The sequence below is a fragment of the Orbicella franksi genome, chromosome 1 (assembly GCF_964199315.1).
Source record: "Orbicella franksi chromosome 1, jaOrbFran1.1, whole genome shotgun sequence".
In the NCBI taxonomy this organism is placed as follows: Eukaryota; Metazoa; Cnidaria; class Anthozoa; order Scleractinia; family Merulinidae; genus Orbicella; species Orbicella franksi.
The window spans coordinates 34,722,063-34,748,700 of NC_138145.1; the positions used below are offsets into that span (position 1 = coordinate 34,722,063).

The 26,638-nt window shown below is 37.5% G+C and overlaps 1 protein-coding gene across 10 annotated transcripts; it reads right to left on the reverse strand.

The window, feature by feature from the left end:
- Positions 1 to 80: 80 nt before the first annotated feature.
- Positions 81 to 24,770, reverse strand: LOC145460332 (peptidyl-glycine alpha-amidating monooxygenase A-like). 10 transcript variants are annotated; one of them, XM_081445114.1, is made up of 24 exons: positions 24,608 to 24,770; positions 24,473 to 24,538; positions 23,115 to 23,219; positions 21,317 to 21,377; positions 16,859 to 17,079; positions 15,159 to 15,216; positions 14,727 to 14,829; positions 14,180 to 14,277; positions 13,827 to 13,910; positions 12,077 to 12,131; positions 11,186 to 11,250; positions 10,486 to 10,569; positions 9,857 to 9,939; positions 9,387 to 9,437; positions 8,882 to 8,931; positions 8,264 to 8,460; positions 7,647 to 7,821; positions 7,260 to 7,373; positions 6,786 to 6,858; positions 2,577 to 2,716; positions 1,736 to 1,821; positions 1,180 to 1,359; positions 999 to 1,102; positions 81 to 717 (listed from the first exon to the last, which is right to left on the reverse strand). In XM_081445114.1, exons 5-24 carry the CDS (start codon positions 17,066 to 17,068, stop codon positions 616 to 618), a joined length of 2,112 nt encoding a protein of 703 aa, XP_081301240.1. In that variant the 5' UTR covers positions 17,069 to 17,079; positions 21,317 to 21,377; positions 23,115 to 23,219; positions 24,473 to 24,538; positions 24,608 to 24,770; the 3' UTR covers positions 81 to 615. The 10 variants fall into 10 exon arrangements, with proteins under 10 accessions (XP_081301240.1, XP_081301248.1, XP_081301263.1 ...); XM_081445122.1 differs by lacking the exon at positions 23,115 to 23,219; XM_081445137.1 differs by lacking the exon at positions 21,317 to 21,377.
- Between the last annotated feature and the right edge of the window lie 1,868 nt (positions 24,771 to 26,638).

Here is a 26,638-nt window from a genome sequence, read left to right on the forward strand (position 1 = left end):
GCGAACATTGACACTCATTTTCCTTGGCTAATGTCTGTCCAACGCTTCCATGTTCAACATTGTTTTGGGGGGGGGGGGGGGGCGAGGGGAGGGGAAATTGGAGTGAGGTTTGCGCGTATCGCGTTCACTGTCCCACCACTTTCAACTGAGGTTAATGCAGGGAATCTTTTCAAATGGAAATGAAATTTATCTCTTTTTAATGATATTCCCCCGCTGAACAAGCCTCCACTGCAAGCTACAATAGCTCCAGTCCACTTTTGAGAATAGAACTTACAATGTTCATAAAAAAATCTCCAAATTACACACAATCTTGGCGACGTACTTCTACAGTTTTATTGCTATTGCAATGTTTTAATTTTACATTGATTTTTCCAGTGAAGTTTTTGATACAAAGTAGTCTTCGGATATGTCACGTGTCATAAGTACAAAATTTTTTTCCCGCCAGCGGCTTGTTGTCATGTCAACTTCGCTCCTACAAGCCTAAAAATTTGATTGGTCAAACATTTGATTGTTCAAACATTCTTAAAGAAAAGTCCTGGAGTGACAGGTGAGGTACGCATCGCTGTGTAAGAAAGACGGAGTTTATTTCCTATTCTTTCTGCATAGTAATTAGAATTAAGCTCGTCGCTTGAATTTCCAAACTGTGTTACTTGCCATGTCAGCTACATACACTGCACCATCTTGATCTGAAGCGATGTCATGAGGTTGTCCGAAACCCTACAAAAGAGTTTGAAGAAATTGAAACAAGGAAAAAAAACAAGTGATATAAAACCCCGGTCTCAGTGATTTCAGTCGCCCTTATGTGGGTTTGAAGTATTTCTTTCATTATAACTAACAAGGTCCGGGTCCACAGTGTTGCAATACGTTTACAATCAAAACAGGATTCAGGCTTTTAACTCCTGCACCAACTCCATTGAGCAAATCATCAATCATTTAAATAGAAAACAAAAAATGTTACCCATGAAACTCATACAAAGTTGTGTTCGCAAAGATCTTACCAGGCGTGACTTCCAGCGTTGTATCTCAGTACTGTCGTTTAACCTGAACGTGAAACCCAGCGCCTCAGAGGAAAAAGGACCGTTTACAACATGAAGCACTTCACCTTGAGAAAATAAATACATTACATTATTTAATGAATAGTCGAGCTCATAAAAAAGGCGAGAACAATTGTATAATCACCTTGTTCAGGGTGGTAGTGCACATCAAATACTCGATCCCCAAACTCTTTGATTTCACGGACAAAAGACCCGTTGACAGAATCAAACACCAACACTCGACTGTTTTCTCTGTCAGCGACAAAAAGATGTCGGTTCTGCTCGTCAAGAGACAGGCTGTGAGGTAGCTGGAAAAAATCTGGATCTGGAAAGAGGAAGGGAAAAGATCCGTTTTGCTTCTCTTTCATCGGCAGCAATATAAGATTACGTTTTTCAGATGTGAAAGGAAACAAGGAAAACCAATGAAAACTATTTGGTTCTGAGGTTACCTGAGTTTGTCCATAGCATAAAACACCTTATTTGATTCTCAAGCGAACAGGATTTAAAAAATAGGAAAAGAGTAGACGAACGAAAGATGTAAAACATCGCAGAAAAAGAACACTTCAAGATCGATTTTCAGGCTCACAATAAAATAATAACTGTCTAATTGGCAATAGTAACAATTTCGCTGCAGGGATCTGGAGAAGCACTGACGAATAAATATCAACATCGCAAGGCTGATTTATCGAGTATTAACTTACCGCGTCCTTCTAACGTTTTGTTAGTAATCGTCAAAAGCACTTTTTTGCCCTCTGGTGAAAACTTTATAACTCGACCGTTGCAATATCTGGAGAAAGAAGAAAAAGCCACAACTTATAAAGGATTAAAAGTGATAGGAACATCTGCTCTAAGTCATCTTTAAAGTTGGCTCATTATGGCTTAAAAGGAAAACAAAACATATATTTTAATTAAGACCTTTTACACCGAAATGAATTAGAGGCTGTGAACTGAAGATGAATTGCTATATAGCTATTCCCCAACGGTACGCGCTCTTATTTTTTACTCTGAGGTCAGATGACAGTTAACAATAAAACTGTTTCCCGCCAAGTTTAAGCGCCGGGAAACTTTGCAAAATCTATGACGTCACAGGGTAACAGTGCACTGTTACCCACGAATACGGAGCTTTAGCAACGACGACGGCGACGCCGTGAGCGTCGCCTATTCAGCAAATAAAGGAATTATATTCTACCCAATAATTTTGCAAGTAGGTCTATCTAGAACTGTTCCTTGTGCCTATTGGTCTAAACTCTTCTTCAGAACGACGGTGCCCGACGTATAAAAATCAAATGTTGTTATTCAACAGATTGTCACGATACTCATATGGTATATGTAGATATTCTCCGATATACGTAGCTTTGCCATATTCGGAGCCGCGCTCAAGAAGACTAGTCCGCCGGACATCTTGCTCCATAGCTCCAAATTATTTAACGTTATAAAGATGCGGTTTGCGGACATTTTGTTGAATAATCAAACAGCCATCCTGCTCAATCTTGTGGACAGCAATAATAGTAAATTCTAAATGCAAAAGAAGATTATTTTTACCCATCAGAAACAAAAACATTTCCGTCTGAGTCAACAGCAACATCAGTAGGACTACAGAAGTGAGTATCATCATTTCCTGGTAAAAACTGTGTCCCAAGTGTCAATGAAGGTTTTTTCTTTCCGGGTGGAAACTTGAAAACCTGCAGGAAGTATAACGAACAAACTGCTCAGATTTTATTGCGTAATTAACAACGAATTTTTTTTTCAACAATTTATCCGACATTAAAGTGCCTATGAATTGAAAAATAGTTGCTGCTTATTTGAAAGGCTTTTCAAAACACACAAGAATAGCATTTTCCTTTTTGGAATATCTGTTTCGTTTTAGAGACATTGACGTTTTTGTATTACGCAATTTCATCAGTTGTGCAGCTAAAACGGTAAAATATTGAATAAAGAATATCTCTAGAAATATTGGAGCAGTGTTCTTCAAACTTGGCACCAGAAATGTACATCACAAAAGAAATAAAATGACACCCGTAAAATACGATGAAGGAATCTGAATTGAAAGTTTACGAGTTTTGTGCTTTTTGTGCACCTAGCTGCCAGACAATAGGCGCTAGTCCAGTCAGCAGAACATCTTTCATCAGATTTAATGCTGTCATTCCATTTCTCTTGGCTTTTAAAAGGAACGGTGCTTTTGAAAGAGAGGAGCTTCTGGTATACAATTCTGTTCGCTTTATCGTTCTTAATAAAAGTCTCGGAGAAGGTATCGGGAGTGTCTGTGCTACTAGGTTCTTTACCAAGAAAGTTAGTGTTATAATGGTGTCGAAGGGCAGAAATAAGGCCGAAATACTTAATGGGTTGTATTCGTATATTGTAAGTGCTGATAAAATCTGCAAAGGGGAGAAAACTGCGCGAGTCCGTCATTAACTGGGCTAGCTACCTTAGTGATTCCATGCAGGAAAAGATGTTTGTAGAAGACCGGTCTATTTTCGATCCTAATTAGCGAATTATGCCATATGTGTTGTTCAAGAAATTGCTGCTCGGTTTCGATTTTATCATCAAAGTTAACCTCTGACCATATTTCTAAAATTTCTTGTAGAAAAGGGTCTTGGACCGATATCAACTTTGAAGTGTCAAACTTGTTTAAATTACATGTAAAGACTAGTTTGCCGCCATATTTCCTAAGTTCAAGTTCAAAAAAATCTTTCCATTTTCCGTGGTTAGAATCGTCAAGGTATTTTTTAATCCAAGCAGTCTTGAGCGATTTGGTAAACGAAGCAATGTCAACCATTTTTAACCCTCCGTTTTTATAGTCGTTTATCATGACACTTCGCTTAATCTTATCGCCCTTATTGTCCCAAAGAAAGCTGTAGAAAAGATCGTTTATTTCTTTGATAGTTTTATGATTTGTCGCCAGCGGAGCTAAAATATACGTAAGTTGAGATGCTACTAAGCTTTTAATAACTTGAATTTTGCTGAGTCTAATGTTAGCCGGCGATATTTCCAATTGCTTAAGATGCTTTTAATTTTGTCCGTTTTTTCTCTGTAGTTTATATTTAATGTGATATTGGGATCGGTAGAGAGCCAGACACCAAGGACCTTTACTTTGTTTTCTGGCCATTTAAAGTTCTTCTCGGGAAAAAGTTTTTCCTTATTTCCCACCATTGATCCAATCCATAGAGCTTCGGTCTTTTTACTGTTGAGTCTGAGGCCAGACATACTGCCGAAAGTTTCGATCGCCTGAAGTGTGGCGGATAATGACTCGCTAGTGCCGTTAAGAATGAAGGTTGTCTCATCTGCATACTGGCTAATTTTAATTTCTGAGTTGTTTACAGATATTCCTTTAATGTTCTTGTTCGATCTGGTTGCTTTAGCTAAGATTTCAGCAGATAATATAAATAGGTACGGCGAAAGAGGGCAACCTTGCCTAACACCTCTTTGTAGTTGAAAAAAACCACTCGCCCAGCCATTGTTTAGGACACAGCTTTCGATGTTCTTGTAAAATATTTGAAACCAGCTTATTAAAGAAGAGCCAAAACCAAAATACTGGAGCGTGCGCTCAATGAAAGACCATTCTAGCGAGTCAAAGGCGTTTTCAAAATCTATAAAAAGCAATAGCCCTGGGATGTTTTTTTGAGAAGCGTAGTTCATAATGTTATCTATCAATCTAATGTTTTCTCCAATAAATCGTCCTTTTAGGAAACCGGTCTGATCGTTATTGATAAGTTTTGGGATAACAGATTTTATTCGGTTTGCGATAGCTTTCGCAGCTATTTTGTAGTCGCCGTTGAGAAGAGTTAGTGTCCGCCAGTTTTTAATTAAGTGCGGTTCTGCGTCTTTTTTTGGTATGAGTTTAATGATTCCGCGTCTCTGTGTGATCGAAAGGCGTCCTTCATCATATGAATAGTTGAGTGCACTTATTAGAAGAGGAGACAAGTCTTTCCAAAAATTTTTGTAGAACTCAGCCGGGAGTCCATCAGTTCCAGGGGTTTCCTCCCGATTCATGCTTCTTAAAGCTTTTAGGCACTCTTGTTCTGTTAAATATCCTTCGCAACTCATTGCCTCGTTGTTGTCCAGAACCGTGTCATTTTCAGGTTGAAAAAGATCGTTTTCTGTTGGTATCACATTTTTTTGGGATGTGTAGAGTTCTTTGTAAAAGGTTTCACATTTAGCAAGGATTTCTTTGTCAGATGTGACAAATTCTTGATCAGTGATTTTAAGCTGGCTTATTGTACTCATTTTGAAGTGTCTTTTCTCAAGATTTAGAAAATATTTGGTGTTTTTTTCGCCTTCATTGTACAATTTAATTTTACATCTCAAGATTGCCCCTTGGGTACGTACTTTGATAATCTCTTCTAATTCACTTTTGAATAACTCAAGTTGTTCTGTTTTATTTGTTTTCTGCGTTTTGCTGACGCCAGCCGGCTGTTCCAGTTCTTTTTCTAGTAAGGCAATTTTTTCTTCTAACTCATGCTGTTTATGCAAAGTTTTTCGCTTTTTGGCAGCAGCGAAGCTAAGAGATTTCTCCCGTGTCTTAAGTTTGATCATATCCCAAAGAAGCGCGGAGTTTATTGACTCATCGTTTTCGTATTCGTTCTGTGTTTCATGGATAGTTAACCTTATCAAATCAATGTAATCATTATCGGCCAGAAGGGATGTGTTGAGTTTCCAAAAACCAGGCCCTCTTGGGTTTGAATGAAGAGATATATTTAATGTGATCATTGAGTGGTCTGTCTTAAAGCCCGGTAGAATGTTTGCGGAGATAATGCTACCCAGCAAACTCTGACTTGTTAAGAAGAAATCTAGTCTACAGTGGACAATAGGCTGTGTTTGGCGCCAAGTATACCTTTTTTCTTCGGGGTTCAATATTCTCCAGGCATCAACAATATCGAGGTTATCGCATATCTCAAGGATGGTTTTTTGCGCGTTGTGATGTGTTTTGGGCAGGCCCCCTTTTTTATCTTTCTCTACGTCAAGAACGAAATTGAAATCGCCTCTAATGATGATTTCGTCTCCTTCGAAATCTTGAAGGTGATCAAGGAGATTTTTAAAGAAAGCAGGATCATCTTCGTTTGGACCGTAAATATTTGTCAAGGCTATACTCTTTCCATTTGTTTTAAAGTCACACAAGATAAAGCGCCCTGAATCATCGATATAGGTTTTCATAATTTGAAGATCAAAGTTATTATTAAAAAGAATGCTTACGCCAGCTTTGCTGCTAGAAAAAGAGCTGAAAAGGCTTTTGTACCCCCATTCAGTAGCCCATAGGTGAGAATTTTCTTGCGAACAATGTACTTCTTGCAACATGTAAATCGAATATTTTTTAGATCTGAGCCAATTGAAAGTTTCTGTTCTTTTAGCGTACATTGAGAGAAGCTACCGTGATAGTATTGTTATCTGTTCTGTATTGAAATAATAGGAGATACAATGGATATCTGCACTGCTTGATTATTCGACAATAACAGCGTTATCGGGCCGGACGAAAATGTTTTGCATACAGTTCAGAAATTGTATTTTTTAAGCTTTGAAAGAAATTGTAAGTGAAAAATCTAGAAATATTTTTAGCGAGGTAGTTTATATAGCAATGCATACTGGAGTAGACAAAACAGCATTGTAATAATACGAAGAGCAAGCTGGTGACACGAAAACAGAAACGGTTACATATAAACATACTAAAGCGCGAGTATTAAGCAAGTATTATAAAAAAAATAAAGCATAAACAAAAATATAAAAAAACCTAATCAGTTTGGGGTTCAAGGTACTAACCTGGTGCATGGCTTGGTCCGTTAACCACGTGTTGCCCTCGTGATCGATCGTCAGTCCATGAGGCATAAAGAACCTGGATAAGAAGAAACACAGAATTCAAAAGAGGGAACAAAGGAGTGTACGAGGGAGGGTGGGTGGGTGGGAAGGATGCAGGGAAGGGGAGAGAACGAACGAGGAAAGCCCAAGGAATATATATTGAACAACTGTGTGGACAGCCCCTGTGGATTCCCACAAAGAATAATTCTTATCTCGTGATTATCTAAACCAGTAACAAATTTCTTTAGCTCTTATTTAACTCATAAAATTTAGATCACTATGAGCACTCGGGTGAATATGTTAAAGCAGCGCTGAATTCTAATAGAAAAAAAATTGGCATTCAACAGTCAAACTACGTCACTGCTCTACTAAGGAAAGCTCGCCCCTATTTCCTAATGTCCACAACACAACACCAGCACATAGCACATGGATACTTACATATGTTCTCCCCAGCTGTCCATGACATCGCCTGTCTTTGGATCTAACTTGAGCACAGTCGGCTCCGGAATGGGGTCACTTTGACTCGAGAAAATATTGTGGTCATCAAAAGAACTGCAACAAGAAAATACAATTTACACCGCGCGAGTGATTTCATTTACTAACTGCAACGGCTGTAGCTTTCCAATCTTCTGTAAAAGTTGCCTCTCTTTCAAGCCTTGTGCTAGAACTTCGCGAACTGGTTTGTATGCATTGGTCTTAAGCGAAGAAACTTTAAAGTTTGATTGGTTGAAGTCAGTTTGCTTTAGGTCTGTCATATTCTTTTGCCATACAACATAGTGGATTTTGGACTTCTTTTGAGGCAGCAAGCGTGAGAGGTTGCCTTACTCTGCTTGCCATATTCTTGATGCACGATGAAATATGAACACATTTCCCTGTGAATCAGTGTCGACTGCAGTAACTTGACCAAGCCCCTGACTGCCTGGGTTGTTTCCCGGCCAACGATTATCTTCTTCAAGTAACAATGATGGTTTTTCTTCATTGCAATATGCCTTGCATGGTCCTAGAGCAAACAGACAGCTTGATAAATTACACAGTCGTGGCGCTCTGCAATCAAATTTCTATCGGTAAATCGTTTGGTCCCGCGCAAGAAAAACAAACCGTATCCACTACGATACTCTTAGGAAAAATCGCATGCATGAAAAGATCTCGAGGCATCTGACAAGAAAACGGGCAACATAAGACCTGGAGGAACGCGGTAGCATGGTAAGTAAGTAATCATGGCGTGCAATTTCTAGGTTATACCACGTGTCCATGCTGAAAACTGTGGCACGCTATCTTGAATGCAACAATAGCCTAGCTTAATTCATAAAATTTCATAGTAGTGAACTCATCGTAAAAAAATGTTGGATATGATTGGGTTGTGCCAGTATCAAGCACAATTGAAGAACTGTGATGAATGTTGCTTAGATTAGCCAACACAAAAAACAAACAAGCAAACTCACCATCTTTAAGGTTTCTTTTCATCTCCATTTTTTGTCCACTGCCCGGTAAAGGCACGTCAGAGTCCACAGGGAAATCTAGTTTATCTTCAAACACTAGAACATCACAAGAGTCCTCAACGCTTTTCCCAAGTTCATCCTCTCTTGGATCATACCAGTACATCATGTAAAAATTACACATCTCATCCTTCATTGTCGCTCTGAAAAAAAATGTTATTACACTCAACATGGCTCAAGTATTCATCTTGAAAATTATTTGTCGATTCAAATTTCGATAAACAACTGAACGATGTAATTCACTTCACCGTAACGTTTAATATAGGACGTTTCTGTGAAGTCCTTGCTGTTTGCGGAAGTTTCTCAGTTGTAAACCACACTTCATGATCAGAAGTGAAGCTTTAGAAAAGCTCTTTCAGCAGAGTAAATTTAAAAAGTGATCATGTTTTGAAAGTCTATATCAGATATAGGGGACTCGGTTTAATGAAATTTGAATCAAAAAACAAAACTGTTTTTGGTTGTGACTGTTAATGGTTCACAGAATGAGGTTAATAAACAATTGAAAGCATTATCTTGTCCCTTGTTCTTTGACAAGACAGAGAATACAGCTAAATGCTCACATACCCTATATACGTTCTTTCTTTCTTCATTGAATCATAGGTGCACCGGGCAACCTGTAAACAATAATGAGTTTTTCTATCAACAGTTATAAGAAAAATACTCAGCCATTTAACTAGTTACGCTAGCTAGTTAAGCCAAAAACAAAATTTCCAATGACGCTTCAAAACAATACTTAGACACTGAAGAATGAACACAGAAAATCACAGAAGAGACAAAATAGCCTGTCTGTGAATAACACAACATTAAACAGGTCTACAGCGAAATCCAAATGATAAGTTTGTCATCGACACATTTAAACTCAAAGAAAACAATTATGAATGTTGCAGTTGAATGCAAGTTTGGGGCTAGCGCGACCTAGCCTAGCATGACCTAGCCCAACGTGAATAACGTGACCTAGTCCAGCGCAGTCCTTTGTGATGCTGTGATAATCGGGAGTTAGCACGAACTAATCTAGCGTGACCTCTGGGCTGGTATAACGTAACATTATACAAAACACTGCAATTCTTACCAGAGAATCCCCACTTTTTATAGTGACATCTTTTTTTATTGGGTAAAACGCCTGGAAATTAAAGGAAGTGTGCAAACTTAGCAGTGCACATGTATATATCGCTTAAAAAAAATTTAGGAAAACCGTTAATCTAAAAAATGCATTAATTGAGAACAATCTGTCATGTCAGTTTTACTTAATGGTCTTAATGATGGCAGGACTATTCGAGATAGTTCAATGTTTTAATCAACCAGTACTTCTGAACGATCTCGTAATAAACTAGTCTTCGCGTTTTCTTGTTTAATGAAATGATCTTGAAGCAGAGTATCATTTTCCTTTTCTTACTTCATAACTCAAACAAAACATTCCAGTTTTACTAAAAGGCCTCGTGCAAAACCTTACAGAATGATAATGACATTAGTTTGGATGACACTGAAGTTAAAAATAACTACAACTGCCTGGTATTACATAGCAGGAAAAGGTTACCTTACCAGATCATCAGGTCGCAGTGGACCACCTTTTCCAATTAGTGTCCAGTGTCCATCGCGTATTCTGTAGCCAGTGATGACACTCTCTAAAACAGCATCACCAAACATTTAATTTGCAAATGGTGAATTTTCATCTATGAAAGAGGCAGTGTCCTGGCTGATAATCGAAAGTTATATTTCCTAATTTCCAACATATTCAAACGTCACCAAATATACCAAAAAAAAAGTTACTGGCCCTCTCAGCTGTTTAGTTATCAAATAAACATCAGTAATTCTTAATGAATGTGAATGCAGTGAAGGATTGACACTACGAGTGATATTTGAATTTTTTTTTGTTCAAAATTACACTGAGCCTTCAGGCCAATGCAATTTAAAAGAATTGTCAAGTACATGTATCACTTGTACTGCAAACCTTTAATTGCTTAAGTTTTCGTGCAAAAACTCATTTATCATGTGACAGAGTCTAATGACCAATTTGCCTGCTCTCAGGCAATCACAATGAGGTCATTTTCTGAGTCATATAATACATACAGCAATACCAGTGGCTCGTAAAAAGGTCATTAAAGGGTTTTGCACAATACGTAACATTTAGTACTTGATATATATGTAAATATAACATTGAATGGACTTACCTATGGAACGTGCTTTGACTCTAAAGGCAAATGGATGTAACACAGGCCCTGCTCTGTAATGGCAGCCAGTGTTCAAATACCACGCTGAATAAAGAACGGAAAAAAACAAGAAAAAAAACAACAGCAACAACAACAACAAAAACAATAGGTGAGCCTGAAGCAGGAAATGACTTTTTTGTTACCCAAAAGAACTATAATTGTCTCAAAATGTTATCAAATAAAAAAAATGAGAAAGGACTATTTAAAACTTATTTTAGGACTACACTATAAATGAACATTCTGAATTGTATAACTTGCTGCAAGTTCATTGTCAAGTCTAATGCAACTTAGCAAACGGTTAAACCAACTAATTGACTAACTAACTGACTGACTGACCGACAGATGGACAGACAGACGGACAGACAGACAGACGGACAGACAGACAGGCAGAAAAATACACACATAACTAACAGAAGTCCTGTAAAGCAGTACTTCGTAAATACTTAAAACACACACACTGTTAAACGGTTAGAATGTGTACCATATTTAATCATATTTTGTCAGTTTAGCTAAAAACAGAGTAAATGTAAGACATGTTGTTTGTCTACAGCTGAAGTTATGTTTTGTCTGTCATTTGTGCAGTAAGATCCAGTACAGGTCTTGGATGAATGTAAATTGAGACATTTTGACAAATATGGTAAATTAAATGATATCAATTTACCTTTCTTGTGTTCTGGAATTTCTCCCCTTGCTGCTAACAGAAATATTGCTGCCAAACGACTAGGTCTGTGATAGATGAGAGAAAAAGAAATACAACTTCTATATGGTAGGGTACAAAATAACAACAGAGAGATATTGCAAATAGAGATAACCAACTTTCGTGAAACCATGAAGAATATCACAGTTTGAACAGGATAATTTAGCAGGTTTTGCTTAAAGCTCTCAAAGGAAACAGCTGTAAACGGTGACTGGTGAAAATCTCAACCCCTCTTCCAACACTATCACACCAAAAGACTTGAAGCTCCATGGATCAGCCATACACTGTAAATAATAACTCATTGTGCTTTCTATATATTAATTTACTTCAAACAGTTTGACAGCACTTTACAAATTTTCAGCACCTTAATCGAGACGAATTATGGGAGGAAAGGGGAAAGAAGGGAGGTGAGGGGAAGAAAAGGTTAAGGAAAGAATGATAGGGGAACAGGAGAAGAAAGTAAAGGAAGAGCCAGAGAGGTGGAGTTAGGAAGGGAGGGTGGTGCCCTGATGGGAGAAGAGGCTATGTAATTAAAATACTAATAACGTAATAAGAATTACCACCCAAGGGTATAGGAGGTTGTAGTCTATTACCTTTTAAACGTCATGTCTTATGAACTGTGATTGTGTCTTATTATTTGGTTTGTTAAATTTTATTATAGAACTGTTCAGATGATTCAGGGGAAAATGCATTAATTTCAGCCAGATCTGTGTAAAATACTTTAACTCTGCCTAAACTTATACAGTTAACATATTTATTTTCATCCTTAAAGTGTACTCATGAGTCTTAAAAACTTTAACACTGACAATGCAAGTGATAATTTAACATAGTAGAACATGTCTGTACAAAACTTACTGTACTGATGCAGTGAGCAAGTCCACTCCAGAGTAATCTCTCAGGGTAGGATTGGCTGTGAGGAGTTAAACAAAGTGACTGTTTAAGGGATACTAACACGCACGTGGAGGAGCCACTTAGCTCACAGAAACACTTCCTAGAGCATTATTAAGATTGCCAACAATGAGACTGTGAGCATGTATGAACAAACCTAAAACTTGTATTAATATATTTGTAAATCTGGCTGCATGCACGCCTTCTTTAACTCTGGAGTTATTTCAGGAAGCCAGCTAGTCCCCTTTCTCTTTTCTAAATAAGTTATACACAAATACCTGCATGTGGACCGAATAGGAAAAAAATATTTAACTAGCTGTACTGACATCAGAAAGATATTTTTCATGGTGGTTTGAAGGTAAACTTCAAAAGTTAAGAAGATTTTTTGAGAAAAAAAAGTTGCTGGTTGCATTGAACCACCATAAAATCTGGAACAAACTCGATACAGTCGAACCTCTGGTTGTGACCACCTCTCCTAAGCGACCACCTCTCATAGGCTACTGCGACCAGTTTTGGAGCTAAAAGTTTGAAATTTCTTTTTGTTTTTAACTTCCCACAAGTGACCACTTGACAGATAATAGAACATAAATTAGATAAGAAGTTGCTGCAACATTATTGCATTCCTGGGAAGTACAAGAGACCGAAATTTCTCCATGGGAAGGCACGGTTTTTTCTCGAAATTAATTTTTACATGAATAAAACGTTTAAAACATGGGATAAGTGTCTGTAAATAACATATGCTACTGTGGCAAAATTTTGACCCAATATGGTCTAGGCTCTCATAAGTGACCACCTCCTGTAAGCAACCACAGAGGCTTGACATTTTGGGTGGTCGCTTATGGGAGGTTTGACTGTAGTCTCAAAATTGGTAGTCTGAAAATTGGCACGCTGAGATCCACAGAGACAGCTAGCATAGCCAAATGGTTAGGGTACTGAAAATCTGGGGGGTCATGGGTGCAAGTCCCACTCTGACTGTTAAATAAGCTAGTGTTGTTTCTCAGTAGACCCTAGTTCAACTCCTCAGTCATACTTTTTAATCCCTTTAATGCTTATTTGAAATACCACTTTTGTTCAGTTTAAGGACATTTGCACCCATTGTCCCAAAAACGAGCATGTTGTCCCCCCAGTTTTTTGTCTTTTTTCAAAAGTAGATCTTAACGCATGGCAAATTTTAAAAAAAATCTGCATGTGGTAACATTTTGAGTGCAAACATCCTTAAGTGGCATGCCTGAGAACTACAATCATGGACAAAAGTCTTGAGATAAATTTGCAGTATTGGTGCTTTTGCGCACTCGCCACTGATGCGAATACAACTTCATATGCCTAACTTTGTCCCCCCCCCCCCCCCCCCCCCCATACAATGTTGAAAACTACTACCTGCAATTTATTCTGAATTTCAACATTGTATTGGGTGGGGAGAGGGAAAAGTAATGCAGTTTAAAAAGGAAAGCAGCACTTTTTTCAAACTTCAATGGTAAAACACAGATAATTCGTTAAATTACATAAGTGTCCCAAGGACTTTTGTCCATGATTGTAGCTAGGTGTAGCTAAGCACATTGACCACTATACATACTCAACATTTTTTGACTTATAAATTTCATCCCACTTTTTCAATTTCCAGGCATCCACTTTCTTCTGTGACCATTTATAATGACTGACAAGGTCAGCATGTGACAAGAATATACAAAAGCCCCGTTGAAGGAAATAACCAATTTACCTAAGAAATGATCAACCTTTTTGTAGTGAACTTGAAGTACAAGATAATTCACACCAGAATCACCACCCACTTCAAAGGCAACATCTAAAAACAACAGAAAGCAAAATAATTCATAGGCTGTTCACAGGAAAAATAATGATTAATGCATGGCGATAAAGAGTGAACATTACCATGTATAAAAGCATATAAAAGTTATGTTTCCATGTCACAATACCATACCTTTTCAGTCATAAACCCTGGACTTATATAACTTTGTAAGGGGTTTTTGGAACCTATAGATCTAGAAGAGGGAGGGGTGTACCTTTTACAATATAAAAAATCTGTTTTGTAGTAAACTGAAGGAACTGACTTACCAGGAGGTAACTTCAACTTTGGAGCATTTATTCCCCATACATACATTATCTTCTCTTCTACACCGCCGCACACACCTGATCCCATGTCCCCACAATTCCTAGAAGTGTATATCATAGACACGTTTTTATTTGCTTATGGATACTATACATGAACTCATAATGAATACAGAAATAAAAAAAAAAAATTGGATATTTTTTTTTCTTCACCATGTTTTAGCCATCTGAAAACGTGAAATTCTTCTGGTTAGGTCAGAAACTGCTGGGGGGTTAAGATCTGGGACTAGTAAGGCCATTCAAAACAAAAAATTATGTAGGTCTACCTATCTTTCATGATTGTTTGGAACCACAATTAAACTATGGGAAAGTGTTTGTTCAGAATTTATTTACTTATGTTGAAGGCTATGAAGTCCATGTTTCTCTGTATTTTAGTAAATAACAAATATTCCTTGAAAGCAAAGCTTATGGAAACCAAATTCATTTAATGTGTTTATGCATGCACTATTGTTATGCATTTATTGTGTTATGCAGATATAATTTACAAAAATACCAAAATTTTCCATTGCTAGCCAAAGCCACTTCTCCTAAAGCTGGGCATCCAAACAATAACATATGATGCGCTGTATGCATTTCATCATGAGGTTCAAATCCAGCTGTTGAGAATGATACAAAGTTCAGATGGTTGAAATGTTTTCATACTCAGAAAATATGCAATTACAACTCAGTAAGAGTTGTGTTTGCATAAAGAAACCATCCCTGTCAGATAATAATTAAATTCATAAGACTACACATAAGTTACATTTGAGCCTGGTTGCAGCTAATTCAGTATTAGGACCTCTATGTAAACCACTTTTAGTGATGGAGCTTCCTAATAAAAGATTGTTACTACTACTAAAATAAGTTAGTATATAGATGTATTTTAAATTTTGAAATCAGTTTTCAATGCATGTATCAATATGCCACCAAAACACATAAACCCTACCAATATAGGCTTCCTTGTGACGATCAAGATCCATAGCTGTACAAAGGTATGAGTCATGCTGCAAGACAGTACATATTATTCCACTTGGATTGGTCAATAAACGAAAAACTCCTTACCATAATGAATGAATTACGTGCTTTGGATACTAATTTTAATGGAGGGCATGCAATAATTGAAGAGAGGGTGCTTGTTTCACTTTTCAGTATAAATGTCAGAATGCAATACAACTTAGATACTGTAAATGCAACTTGGCAACTATCACAAGAAGGCTTCTCCTCTTTGTATTGGACAGAAATGACATAATATTAATTCAAAGACAATAAATACCAGTCCAAAATACAATGACTCACAAACCATGCTCACTTTTGTCACAATCAGTGATTTTCAGACTAAATAAAACCAAAAAAAGAAAAATTCTCACAAATAGAATCACTTCCAACTTTTACCAAGTATAGAATATAATACAGGAAACTGATAAAATTACTGAATGCTAAGACACATAGCATGGCCTACACAACCATTTTTGAGTAATCAATGAAATTTTCTTCAAAAGGGTAGAGATCCAAGACTGAATTTACAATGCTTTCAAAGATGGTTTTTAAGGAGAAAAACAACCAGAAGCTGGTATCTGTTTACTTAGTAATTTTAAGAATTCAAAGCTTTTTCCATAAATAATTATCTGAACAATTGAAGCGAGAATTGAAGACATTCATACACGTAAGTCAAGTCAGCATCATTCTCATGTAAATATTCAAATATCACTCTTATTGCTAATCTTTATGTGCAGTCACATTCATATGGTCAACTATATAGAAATGTTACATAAAAAAAAAGGTTTTACACCTGTGTCAAAATTTTGTCAACATTGCCATTCTATCATTTCATTCATTCTTTCACTATCATTCATTCCTTCATTTATTCATTCAGACAGTCAAACTCTGCCTTATGGCACCTGCTTCATCTGGACACCTGGTTAAACTTTTGAGCTCGAGGTCCTTTTAGCAGATTTAAAAGCAGAGGTTCCACTATATTTAATCATTCATTCAGATAGATTTCTTAGGTTATCTAATTTGAAATTAAATAATATAACCATGGTATATACTGGTAACTGCAATATTGCTACTAAGTAAATTGATAGCCAAATTAAATTCAATTTGGACAAAGCTTCCAACAGTAACATATTAACAACTTGAATTAAAGACTGTCAATGCATGCGTCAGCAAGGAACATTATGCTGGATCATTTATGTTGATCCAGAGCATCCTTTGCCAAAAAGATCAATTATGAATACAAAAAGTCCAGAAAATAATTGAAATAAAATTTCACAGATGTAATTTTTTTTAATACCATGGCCACCAACCTCAACTCTACTAAACATGCAAATCTTGCATTGAACATTAATGGTGAAAGTTCCCTACATAATGTACAAACCTTAGGTATAAAAATTGAAGACAAAAGCATGATTGCATAAATTATTATGCTAAATAACAGTTGGTTGCATGAACATGAGGAATGCACAAAACTAAGAAAGCTCATGTCACTTGGCACATGTCAAATCTAAAATTGGACATTTCACCCAAATATTTTCAAAGTGATTTTAAATAATGTTTGAAAATTTTTTACCTCCCATCTCTACATGATGCTACTGAACACCAATTACCAAAAGCTTTAAAGCACAATAATTAGAAAAGCTTGCCTACCTCCTCTGGGTGAATGCCAGGCATTTTGAGATCTATAAAGTTTGATGGTCCAGCATCTCTGTTTGGCTTTTCTTTAGTAAAAGATCTTTGATACAGTGAGTCATAATAATTCCTCATTTGGTCCTGGTAGTCTCCATATGAGTCATACGAGTTAGACTTCGTCATAAATGAAAAAATGACCAGGAGAACAGCCTCTGATCTTGTGAACATATCTTAATCTCCTAATATGAAAAGAGAAACAAAACAATAATATTCTTTGTTCACCATTTGTAGTCAGTGAAACACCCATCAAAATACCCCCTTCCTCTTTTGTAGTTTACGTATGCAGTCATTCATGAGATGATTGATGTATTCAAGTAAAAAAAAAAATTAACAGCCAGCCCTGTCAACGGTCCATTTCTTCACCTGCTGGCATGCAAAGCATGCATTGTCAACAGCTCTCAACCGCAGAGAAAGATATATCTATAGACACGAGTGATCGTCACTGTAATGTACAGATAGAGCCGGAAAAACAAAATTCAGGCTTGAATGGGGTTCGATGACTTCTACAATACCAGCTCAGTACTCTACCAACTGAGCTGTCAAGGCAACTAGGAGCTTGTCACGTTGTGATATACCCCTCGATGGTAAAGAATGCAAGTGAATATATGAAAGAGCAAATATTTGGAAGCTGAGAAGGACGTAAAGACATGAATGATTATGATTATGGGTTCAAATCCCATTCAACCCCAGGGCAAGAAAAAACACAGGTGCGATTGCCTGGGGCAAGAAAATTTTGCACTCAGGCTAGTGAAAATATAAGTTTGGTGGTCCGGTGGGCAAGTGAAATTAGCCTCAGTAGTCTCGTTAGTGATAATTTCAAATCAGAATCAATTTCAAGACTCAAGACTGCAAGATGAGCAAAACAATGAGTTGAAAGCAAGGATTAATTTAAAATCCAAGCATACTTTGTTTGCATTCATTGTGCACCTATTGGGTAAGTGATATTCTAGTAGGGGCAAGTGAAAACTGAAATGTACTGGCCACCCACTAAGTAAAAAAAAAAATTGAAATCCTGTTGCCTAGTGCAACTGGATTTCAAAATTTTTTTCCAGCCCTGAAGCTTGATTTTTTTTTTCAGGCTTTATCTTCACAGCTGCTTAAGTTGTGTACATAACTGCCATGGTCATTCATGTCTTGACATCTTTCTCTGCAATTCAAATATATGATCAGCCATGTTGATTGCATACAGCAAAGAAGGCAAAGCATGTTCTTCCACATTTTTAGTGGCAAGAGGTGGGTTTTCCCATAAGCTATTTGTCACAGCATTCAATATCATACATGTTCCCGATGCAATCAATCTCCACTAACAGCCACCTTTCTACAAAGGCCACCTCTTTACAACGGCCACTCTTTTTGGTCCCAGCGGACAGTCCATACATTCACTCTTATTTTAACCTCTCTACAACGGCCACCTCTCCACAATGGTAACATCCACTAAAACTTATCCCAACTGCCAAAAAAACCCTCGACATCACCCAGTTAATCAATGACTGACAAACCGTGCACACAAAACCCCATTTTTTTATATTTGTAAAAGATCACCAAACTTGATCCATACCACGTGCCATTGATCTAAGTTTCTGTTAAGTTTCTGTTTTGTTACATTATGATTTATATATGCTACAACGTGTAGTTCCAGAAAATATCCATACCTCCCCCACGGAAGGGATTTTTTCCAACCCCCCCCCCCCCCACATCCCTCTGGAAATTCCAATTAAAACTTAATATATTTCTTCAAATTTTTTGGTCTTAGAGAACCGTCCACCCCCCAGGAAATTCCAATCCCTTCTGTGGGAGGAGTATGGATATTTTTTGGTACTGCACAATGAGCATTTTTTTAAAAAAAAAAATAGTTGTGCCCGAAAAAAAAAAGGTGTCACATTACACCCGTACCTCCTGATAATGGCCACTTTCCTCTGTCCCCAACATGGCCATTGTGGAGAGGTATACAAGAAACGACTTTTTTCAATAGTAATAAGCCACCAGTTCTTGAACAGTGAATGCTGCACGACCTAAAACATACATGTAAATGGCGGATTTGCCTATATCACAGGCGGCCCAAGCTCACGATGTGAGGAGTTATCATCTTTTTATTTCTATTTTTTGTTTTTTTGGCTTTTATAGGAATGTTCAGCAAAACGTGACAGATATGGCCAACATACAGGCATTGGCTGTCGACAATCGATGCTGACTTCCCATGTCAGGCTAATTATAGTTACCCAACATACTATGTGAACTACGAAATGGTCCATGACGATTTGATGAGCCTATTTTTGAACTAATTTTGTGAGGCGAAGCAATCTCAAAATAAATTTTTTGTAGCAGAGGTGTTGTGGGCAGAATTGCGCAGCGAGTAAACTGAGACTTCAACATCTCTTCTTTGATTCTACAGAGGAATTGAGTTAGCAGGGTTATTTTCAGTGGATTTATTTGCTTCCAGTGACAGGCTGACTCCGGAAATGAGTGTCCCGCCTTGCTTTATTTTAACAGTGGAAACCCACACAATGAAAACTCGCCAAAATCATGTTAGATCAGCCTGAGGAGCTGGCAAACAACAAAGAATACAACACAACAACAGGGTAAGTAGATTTTATTCCCAAAATATAAGGATAATCGACTTTTAAAGCAAAACTGTTGCCATCCCATACAAACCTTTATCAAGTCAAACCATTGTAACACAACACCTACATATGCTGCAAGGCAAGTGTCACGTTTTGCGTATTCAAACCTGGTTGTTATGTAAAAGTATCTGTCAGCAGTATATGTCACGTTTTGCTGAACGTTTGCATAAAAGCAAAAAAAAGATTGAAAAAATTATAACTCCTTGCATTGTGAACTTGGCACATGTATAATGTGGACAGCTCCTCCAGGTAAAGCTCTGCAGCCTCTTTTTTGATTTACTATTTTGTTCACATTTTCTCCTTTATCGGCATCGTTTTTGATTTTGCATCTTTTTCTTTTCTTTCTTCCATTTCTCAGCCAACCTGGCTTGTTCTTTCTCTTTCAGAATTGATTGCCTACAGAAACACCTTGCCATTGCCATACCACCGATTTTCTGGGTCCAGACTTCTGACCTCCCGCACTAGTTTTAGCATGATGTCACAGAGGTCCTTGTCAATGACAATGACTCTAGATGCCGTGGAGATTACATATGATTTTCAGACTGAGTATGCTTGGAGGATCAGTGACAGGTGGTGACTTTTCAAGAACCATACAGATTTGCTCCTTGACCTAGACAGTCACAGAAGCCTAACCCTGACAGGAGCAAGACCAAGCTGATTTGCATTGACATGCTTCCTCCTGCATCGTTATCTGTGAGATTATGGCCTACCAACTATTGTTAACATCACTGGTGGTGACATCAAAGGCATTTTCAAGGTGACAGCAAAACCTTTCTCTTTGTTCCCTCCCAATGCTTTCTTCAAGAGAAACCAGTGCAGCCAACTGAGGAGAAGAAGGCATAGGTCCTGGAGTGCTAGGACAAGTAGTTCCGATAGGTGATGGGAATTTTTAACTTGGCAGAAAACTGATCATGATTGATGAATAAGTAAAGGAAGAGAGGTTAACTTTACAGATGGCTGACAACTGGAGCTGGATGGAAGGCCAACTGGTGACTGGCTTCTAGGGTTGTTTAGTTCAGTTTTCTCTGCTTGAACCTCACTCTGACACAATTCAGTCATCGGTCCTGTAGTAGTGGTACTGATGCTCAGCACCAACTTGGTTCCTTGCTTAAGTCAAAGACAGTGACACAGTGAGATCATAAGGTTAAATGCCGGATCTTCAGAAACCTCCTCTCATGACATCTGGGGTTGTGCTGTCACTCCAAGCAAAATTGTGCTTATTGACAACTGCACAGGTGGCACAACTAAAAGCAGCACAGGTACACACCCAAGCTTTTTTAAGCAGCCCAGTGAGGGATAGGCCCAAGGGCTGTACAAGATGACATAAGTGTGAGGAGGCAAAAACCCAAAACTTGCTGTTGCCATAATTCCTCCAACCACTTGAGGAAAAGGCCTTTCTCAATCCAGTCAAACTTTTGACAAGCAAACAGGGTTCCTGTGGGAGCACCTTCTTGAACATCACTCAGCACATGCCCACTTAGACTTTTAAAGATAAACATTGGCAGGAGGCTATCACCAGCTGCTGAAGCACACACCATCACGTCTACCCTTTTGTGCTGCACTTTTGACACTCTTGGAATGTGGTTTGTGCCTTGTGCTGCAGTGACGATCTTGTTAATTAAGTCAAACTTGAAGCCACTTTCATCACAATCGAAAATGAGGTGGGGTTTCTCAAGCAATGATCTGTGATCATTGTTTGCCATTGTTTCCAACAGCAGGAATTGAATTGGCAGGAAAAAAATACTGTGTGAAAAAAAGCAAAAAAAAAAAACATACAAAAATTGATCAGTCTTACCTTGATCTTCATGGAAATTAAACACTCGGGTAATTTGAAGGAGAACCGGCAAGAAAAAGGTCTAAAAAGGAAAAAATTTCATTGGTGAACACAATTTCACTCTCAAAAATTCCGCAGTGTACTGGTGCATGCTGATCTTCCTGATCTCGTTAAAGATCAAGGTCTGTCTGAAAATTGGTATTATGGGCCTAAACTAAACAAGATGCTCTTGAACACCAGATGTTAATTTAATGGGAGACAAAATGGTGATGAAAATGATTGATGAAGCTTCGTGGACAATCTTTTAGATTTTACACCTATTGCAAGGGATTTTTGTCCACCTGTAAGAAAAATTTACAGAAGGTCACTCCAAAGAAATGCATTTTCTTTTAATGCCAATAAAACTTGCACTTTTACGTTTAGCCACTCAGCAAAGTTTCGGCCTCTAAAGTGGAGCTTTCCTTGTGAAATTTGTCTCCAAAGAAGCCGAAAATTTGACATTGCTGCTGCCATTTTAAACAGTACTCAGCAGCCAGGCCTCGTTTTTGTGATGTCAATCTGTCCAAGGATGGCTTCCAACAAGCAGTTTACCACCACTCTAGGTCATGGCTGTTCCTGAGCTGTACTATTTTGAGCCAGACAAGCTCCAAACCCCCAAAATGATAGAAGTGAAGGTAGTGAAATGGATAATCAGTTGGAAAAAATATATTTTGCTGACCTTGTAAAGGATACCAAGTCAGCTGCAGGTTTTTCTGCTTCCCACCAATAATTTGAGTTGGACGGAATGACGTCACATAAACACAGCCTGGCTGCCAAGTACACCTTCAAAATGGAAGCCACCAAGTCAAATATTGGGCTTCTTTCAAGGCAGGATAGCAGGCACTTTGGAGGCTGAAACTTCAGTGAGTGGAAAAACGCAATGTTTACTTGCTACAGGTTGAGACAAAAAGTAAGCTTTATGGAATGACCTTCACCTTAAAGGGAAAGAAAGCAACTGCCATCTTGTTGCAGGTAAGAAAAGCGTTTTATCAGAGAATGGAAAGGAATGAGACAAGACTTGGTAGGTAAAATGACGTTTATTTCTTTTCACCTGTAAGTTATTTTGCTTTACTCTGTGGCCTGTTTTTCTACGTTCTGGTGACTTTTTCTCATGCGTCCTACTGATCACTTATGGCTGTTTATACTTTTTGTAAATCTTAATTACACAAGTCGTTTTATATATTTGTATTTTTAGCACATTTTATGCTTTATATAGATCTTTGTTTTAGTTTGTTAGCTTCTTTTTACATGTAAAGGGCTTTTGAATATTTCATAGTGTTAGCGCTATATAAATGTATTATTATTATTATTATTGTATTATTATTAAAGTGACACTGTCAAGATATATTTGCTTAAAACTGTTATAAATTCAGGAAATGGTCCCTAAATCTATGTAATGAGAACTCAATTAGCTCTAACTAAATGATTAAAAGCAATTTCTTGAAGAACGTCCACACTGTAGCATCATTTTTGCAAAATTTCAACGATTTTTGAACCAAACTTAAACTTTTGAAAAACTGACAGCCTGACGTTTTTTCATAAATCCATATTGCAATCCATTACCATCCTCACCATCATTAGCCATCCTCACTTCCTAATCGGTTTTAATCATTTGTTGGGTACTGTTCTACAAAATAAAACTATTATTGTTCAGCTTCCAATGATCGATATATGTTTTTGAGATTTCCAATATCATGCTAAAAATGGTAGCAGTGTCTCTTAAACAAGCATTTACAATTACATACATATCCTACAATCTGAATGTTCACCCAGTCCATACCTAGAATAATCCTGCTTTAAAAGCCTCATTGGTAAATGCAACTTTGAGGCAAGAATCCCACCTGGTTTGCTGTATAACTCTTCATGCCAATGCAATAGCGCCTGCCTGCATTTATGTAAACAGTAAGCTAAACGTAACCTTGCTTAGCTGCCATAATTGCAAATGAATTTTTAATATATCACTCAATACCAGTTTGTTTTTCAAAAACCTAATTCCCTCAAGTCAGCCCAAGGAGGGATGTGCACAGCTGGAATTGAAAGGCGTTTATAATATAAGATTAGAAATGAAACTGATAGCATTCTGAAGTCCTCTCTAATGTCCTGACTCCAGTAAACAATGTTCACAAATATAACACAAGATTTGCTAGATTTGTTAAATGATCAAGATTTTTGGTGGCTCCCCTGAAATCTGCACATGAAATAGTGGCTCTATTTTCATCATCATCACACCATTATACAGCTCTGCTAATGCAATCTTATTCTGAGCTGAAACTACAGAATTGTCTAAAATTTGCCTCACTTACATGTTTGATTATTAATTTTCATTGGCAAGATTGAGAACATCCCAAAAATAACTGAGGAGCTCTGCTTTCAGGCTTGGCTTAATCTATATATTGTATACGTCCGAATGTAGTGTATGCATGTTGTAATGCAGTGTATTATCTATCTACATGCAGTTTAGCTGAGCTAATTTTTTTTTTTTTTTTTTTTTGCTGCCATTTTAATACTTAATCGTGACGGTGTCCAACCAGAAAGCTCTTGCTACTTTGGCCGCCATTCACACATAAATTTTATTTCCTTACAGCTCTATTTTCTTAACTTTTTACTATTTTCATTTACTTTACCTACAAATTGAATTCAAAATGTCCAGTGTATAGTGTAAATAAAAAAAACTGAGCTGAATTGAATTGAATTGAATTGATGCATAAAGCAATCGGTCGGTCCAGATTGCAGACTGCAGACCAGGTACAATCATACAAATGTTCGTAAAAGATGACCGCGGAAAAGCGAATGCATAACACAAGCTAAGTTATCGGATGACACACACAAAAAATAGTTTTCATTCTCAGTCTGCGTTTTGCACCCAGTCTACCTGGTCTGCAGTTGCAATCTGCAGTTCGCGTTGTGAATTTTTAAATTCTTAAATCTTACAGGTCCCCTTTGATAACAGTACTTTATAGTACTGATGGGTTAATCCTGTCTAAAGATTCGTTTATTATTATTATTATTATTATTATTATTATTATTATTATTATTATTATTATTATTATTATTATTTGTACTGATCGATAAACCAATCTGTGGCTGCAAAATGCATACTGAAAAAACTGACTGTGAGAAAACACAATCATCAAGTACCTCTGTTTCACCTTCGGTGGCTTCATGTGCAGTTATATTGTATCGTCTGGAAGTTGTGTCTCTGTGCTGAAAAGAAGCTGAAGTGAACGAAGTGTGCACTCGATCTGACACAGTTAAAACACTCGTTAAAATTACCTTAGAAGCCTTTTATTGGAACGTTTTTGGTCCAGGGCTGTTGTAACTCGTTCTCCTAAATTTCCAATACTTCATAAATGCCGAACTTGAGGTGAATATTTTACTATTTCATTCAATAACCTTCCGTCATGTTTTCTTCCCAGCTGTCATTGCGTTGAGGGCGCACGCGAAAAATAAGACTGGGTGCTAGGGCAAAAATTATCCAATCAGATGCTGGAAATGGCCAAACGCCGGGAGGCCGCGTTTTTTTGGCGGGAAATCACGTTGCCAAAACCTTGCCGGCCTTGCCAAGGTTTGACGAAAGTTTCAAAACGAGTACGTCTATTCAGCCAGTTTGAAGTTTAAAACTTGAGAAGAGACAAAGCTTATTTATGTCTTTTGTTATGTCGACAAACAAGAGTAGAGTAAATTCAACTTCGAGGAGACTCCAACGGGAAGAGCGCAAGAAAAAGTATTAAGCAAGAGAAAACAGGCGAAGACGCAGCGAAGAACAATTATAAAAGAACAGGAAAGGCCACTTCGAGAAAAGAGGCAAAGAAGTAGCGAGAAACAAAGAGAAACGGAGCGAGCAAGGGCGTGAGAAAACAGGCAAAGAAGTAACGAGGAACAACGAGAAAAAGAGCAAGAAACTACACGACGAGAAAGAGGCAAAGAACAACCCAGGAGCAAAGTGAAAGAAATCATGAAAGGGCCCGAGAAAATAGGCAGACGAGAAGCGGAGAACAACGAGAAGGAGAGCAAGCAAGGGCACGACAAAACATGCAACGAAGCCGGAGCCAAGAACAACGGGAAAGAGAAAATAAAAGACGAAGAGTTTTCATTGGCCTAGCCATAATGGTATATGAACATGATAAATTCAGTGTATGATGACAGAAAACAGGTACGGTAGGTTATGATTTACAACACAGGTTTACAGTATTACATTAACAGTATAAGCTTATATTATGATAAGTTTGTTATGAAAAAACACTTGAATGCTGCATTTAAACCCACACTCCAAACCTACCCTATCCCACGGCACATACCTATGGAGCCCGTATATGGGAGTACCAATCCCGGAACAGCCCTTCACCTTGAATAAACTTGTTAGCTTGTTGCAGATGTATATAGAATGTTATAGCCAAGCCACAGAATCTGTCAAGATTTTACTGATGCTGCTAGACAGAAAGAACTAGAAAATGTGGTGCCTGTCTCTGTTGCAGATAAAGTGATGGATAAGGGTACAATGCTAAATGAAGCACTACAAATTTTATTACAGTTCTCGTTCCTTAGAAATTAGGCATAACCATGAGTTCATTAGCCCTATTGCAATAGGTCTATAAGAATACGTTTACGGGTCAATAAGTTTCGCCGTATAGCTCAGCTTTATAATTAATATGTGTAAAGTGGTAAATTTCAAATCGAACATTATTGGGTTGCCGCCGTAACATGCTATTAAGTAAATTAGAGTTAGAACTCACTTTATTCTTCAGTCAGGAAGCAGGAGGACATTACTTGAAAACTTTCCCCGGCAATTTCCTCAATAATCATAATTAAATATACAAGAAACTCTCTACAATGAAGTTTTATTTCGGTCTACTTTTTTTAAATAAAATTCCTTTATTTAGATCATGAGTCGTTGAAATCCTCCATTTTTGGGGTCAAAGTGCTCGGCATTTACATAAATGTTGATCCTTCAATTTATGATAGATTATGAAAGTTTTGGAGAATAAAATCAAATTCATGCAAATTTTACAGTTTTATTTCCGTTATTACAGTTCATAATAAAGCGCACAAGAGAGGAGGGGAGCTTAAATTTTTTGTGTTTATGTTTCTGCAGCTTTGGAAATGATTGTGTAGTAAAGGGTTATTTTTAATTGAAACTGCTACTAAGCAACCAATGTGAAATCAGAAGCCATAATAATCGCATTTAATTTTTCATGGTATGTTCGTGGATATTTCACAAGATATTTACCTTGGATTAACAAGTAAGAGCACCTTTATTTAGCTTATGTACAAGTACAGACGTTAGTGATGTTCTGACCTTTAGTT

Excerpts from the sequence above, each read along its gene's own strand:
- LOC145460332 (XM_081445144.1), bottom strand. The coding sequence starts at position 17,068 with ATGTTCACAAGATCAGAGGCTGTTCTCCTGGTCATTTTTTCATTTATG. Across the intron at positions 12,132-13,826 it reads AAAGGTTGATCATTTCTTAG|CCAATCCTACCCTGAGAGAT; the intron begins GTAAATTGGTTA and ends AACTCCTCACAG. Across the intron at positions 2,717-6,785 it reads CGGACCAAGCCATGCACCAG|GTTTTCAAGTTTCCACCCGG; the intron begins GTTAGTACCTTG and ends TACTTCCTGCAG.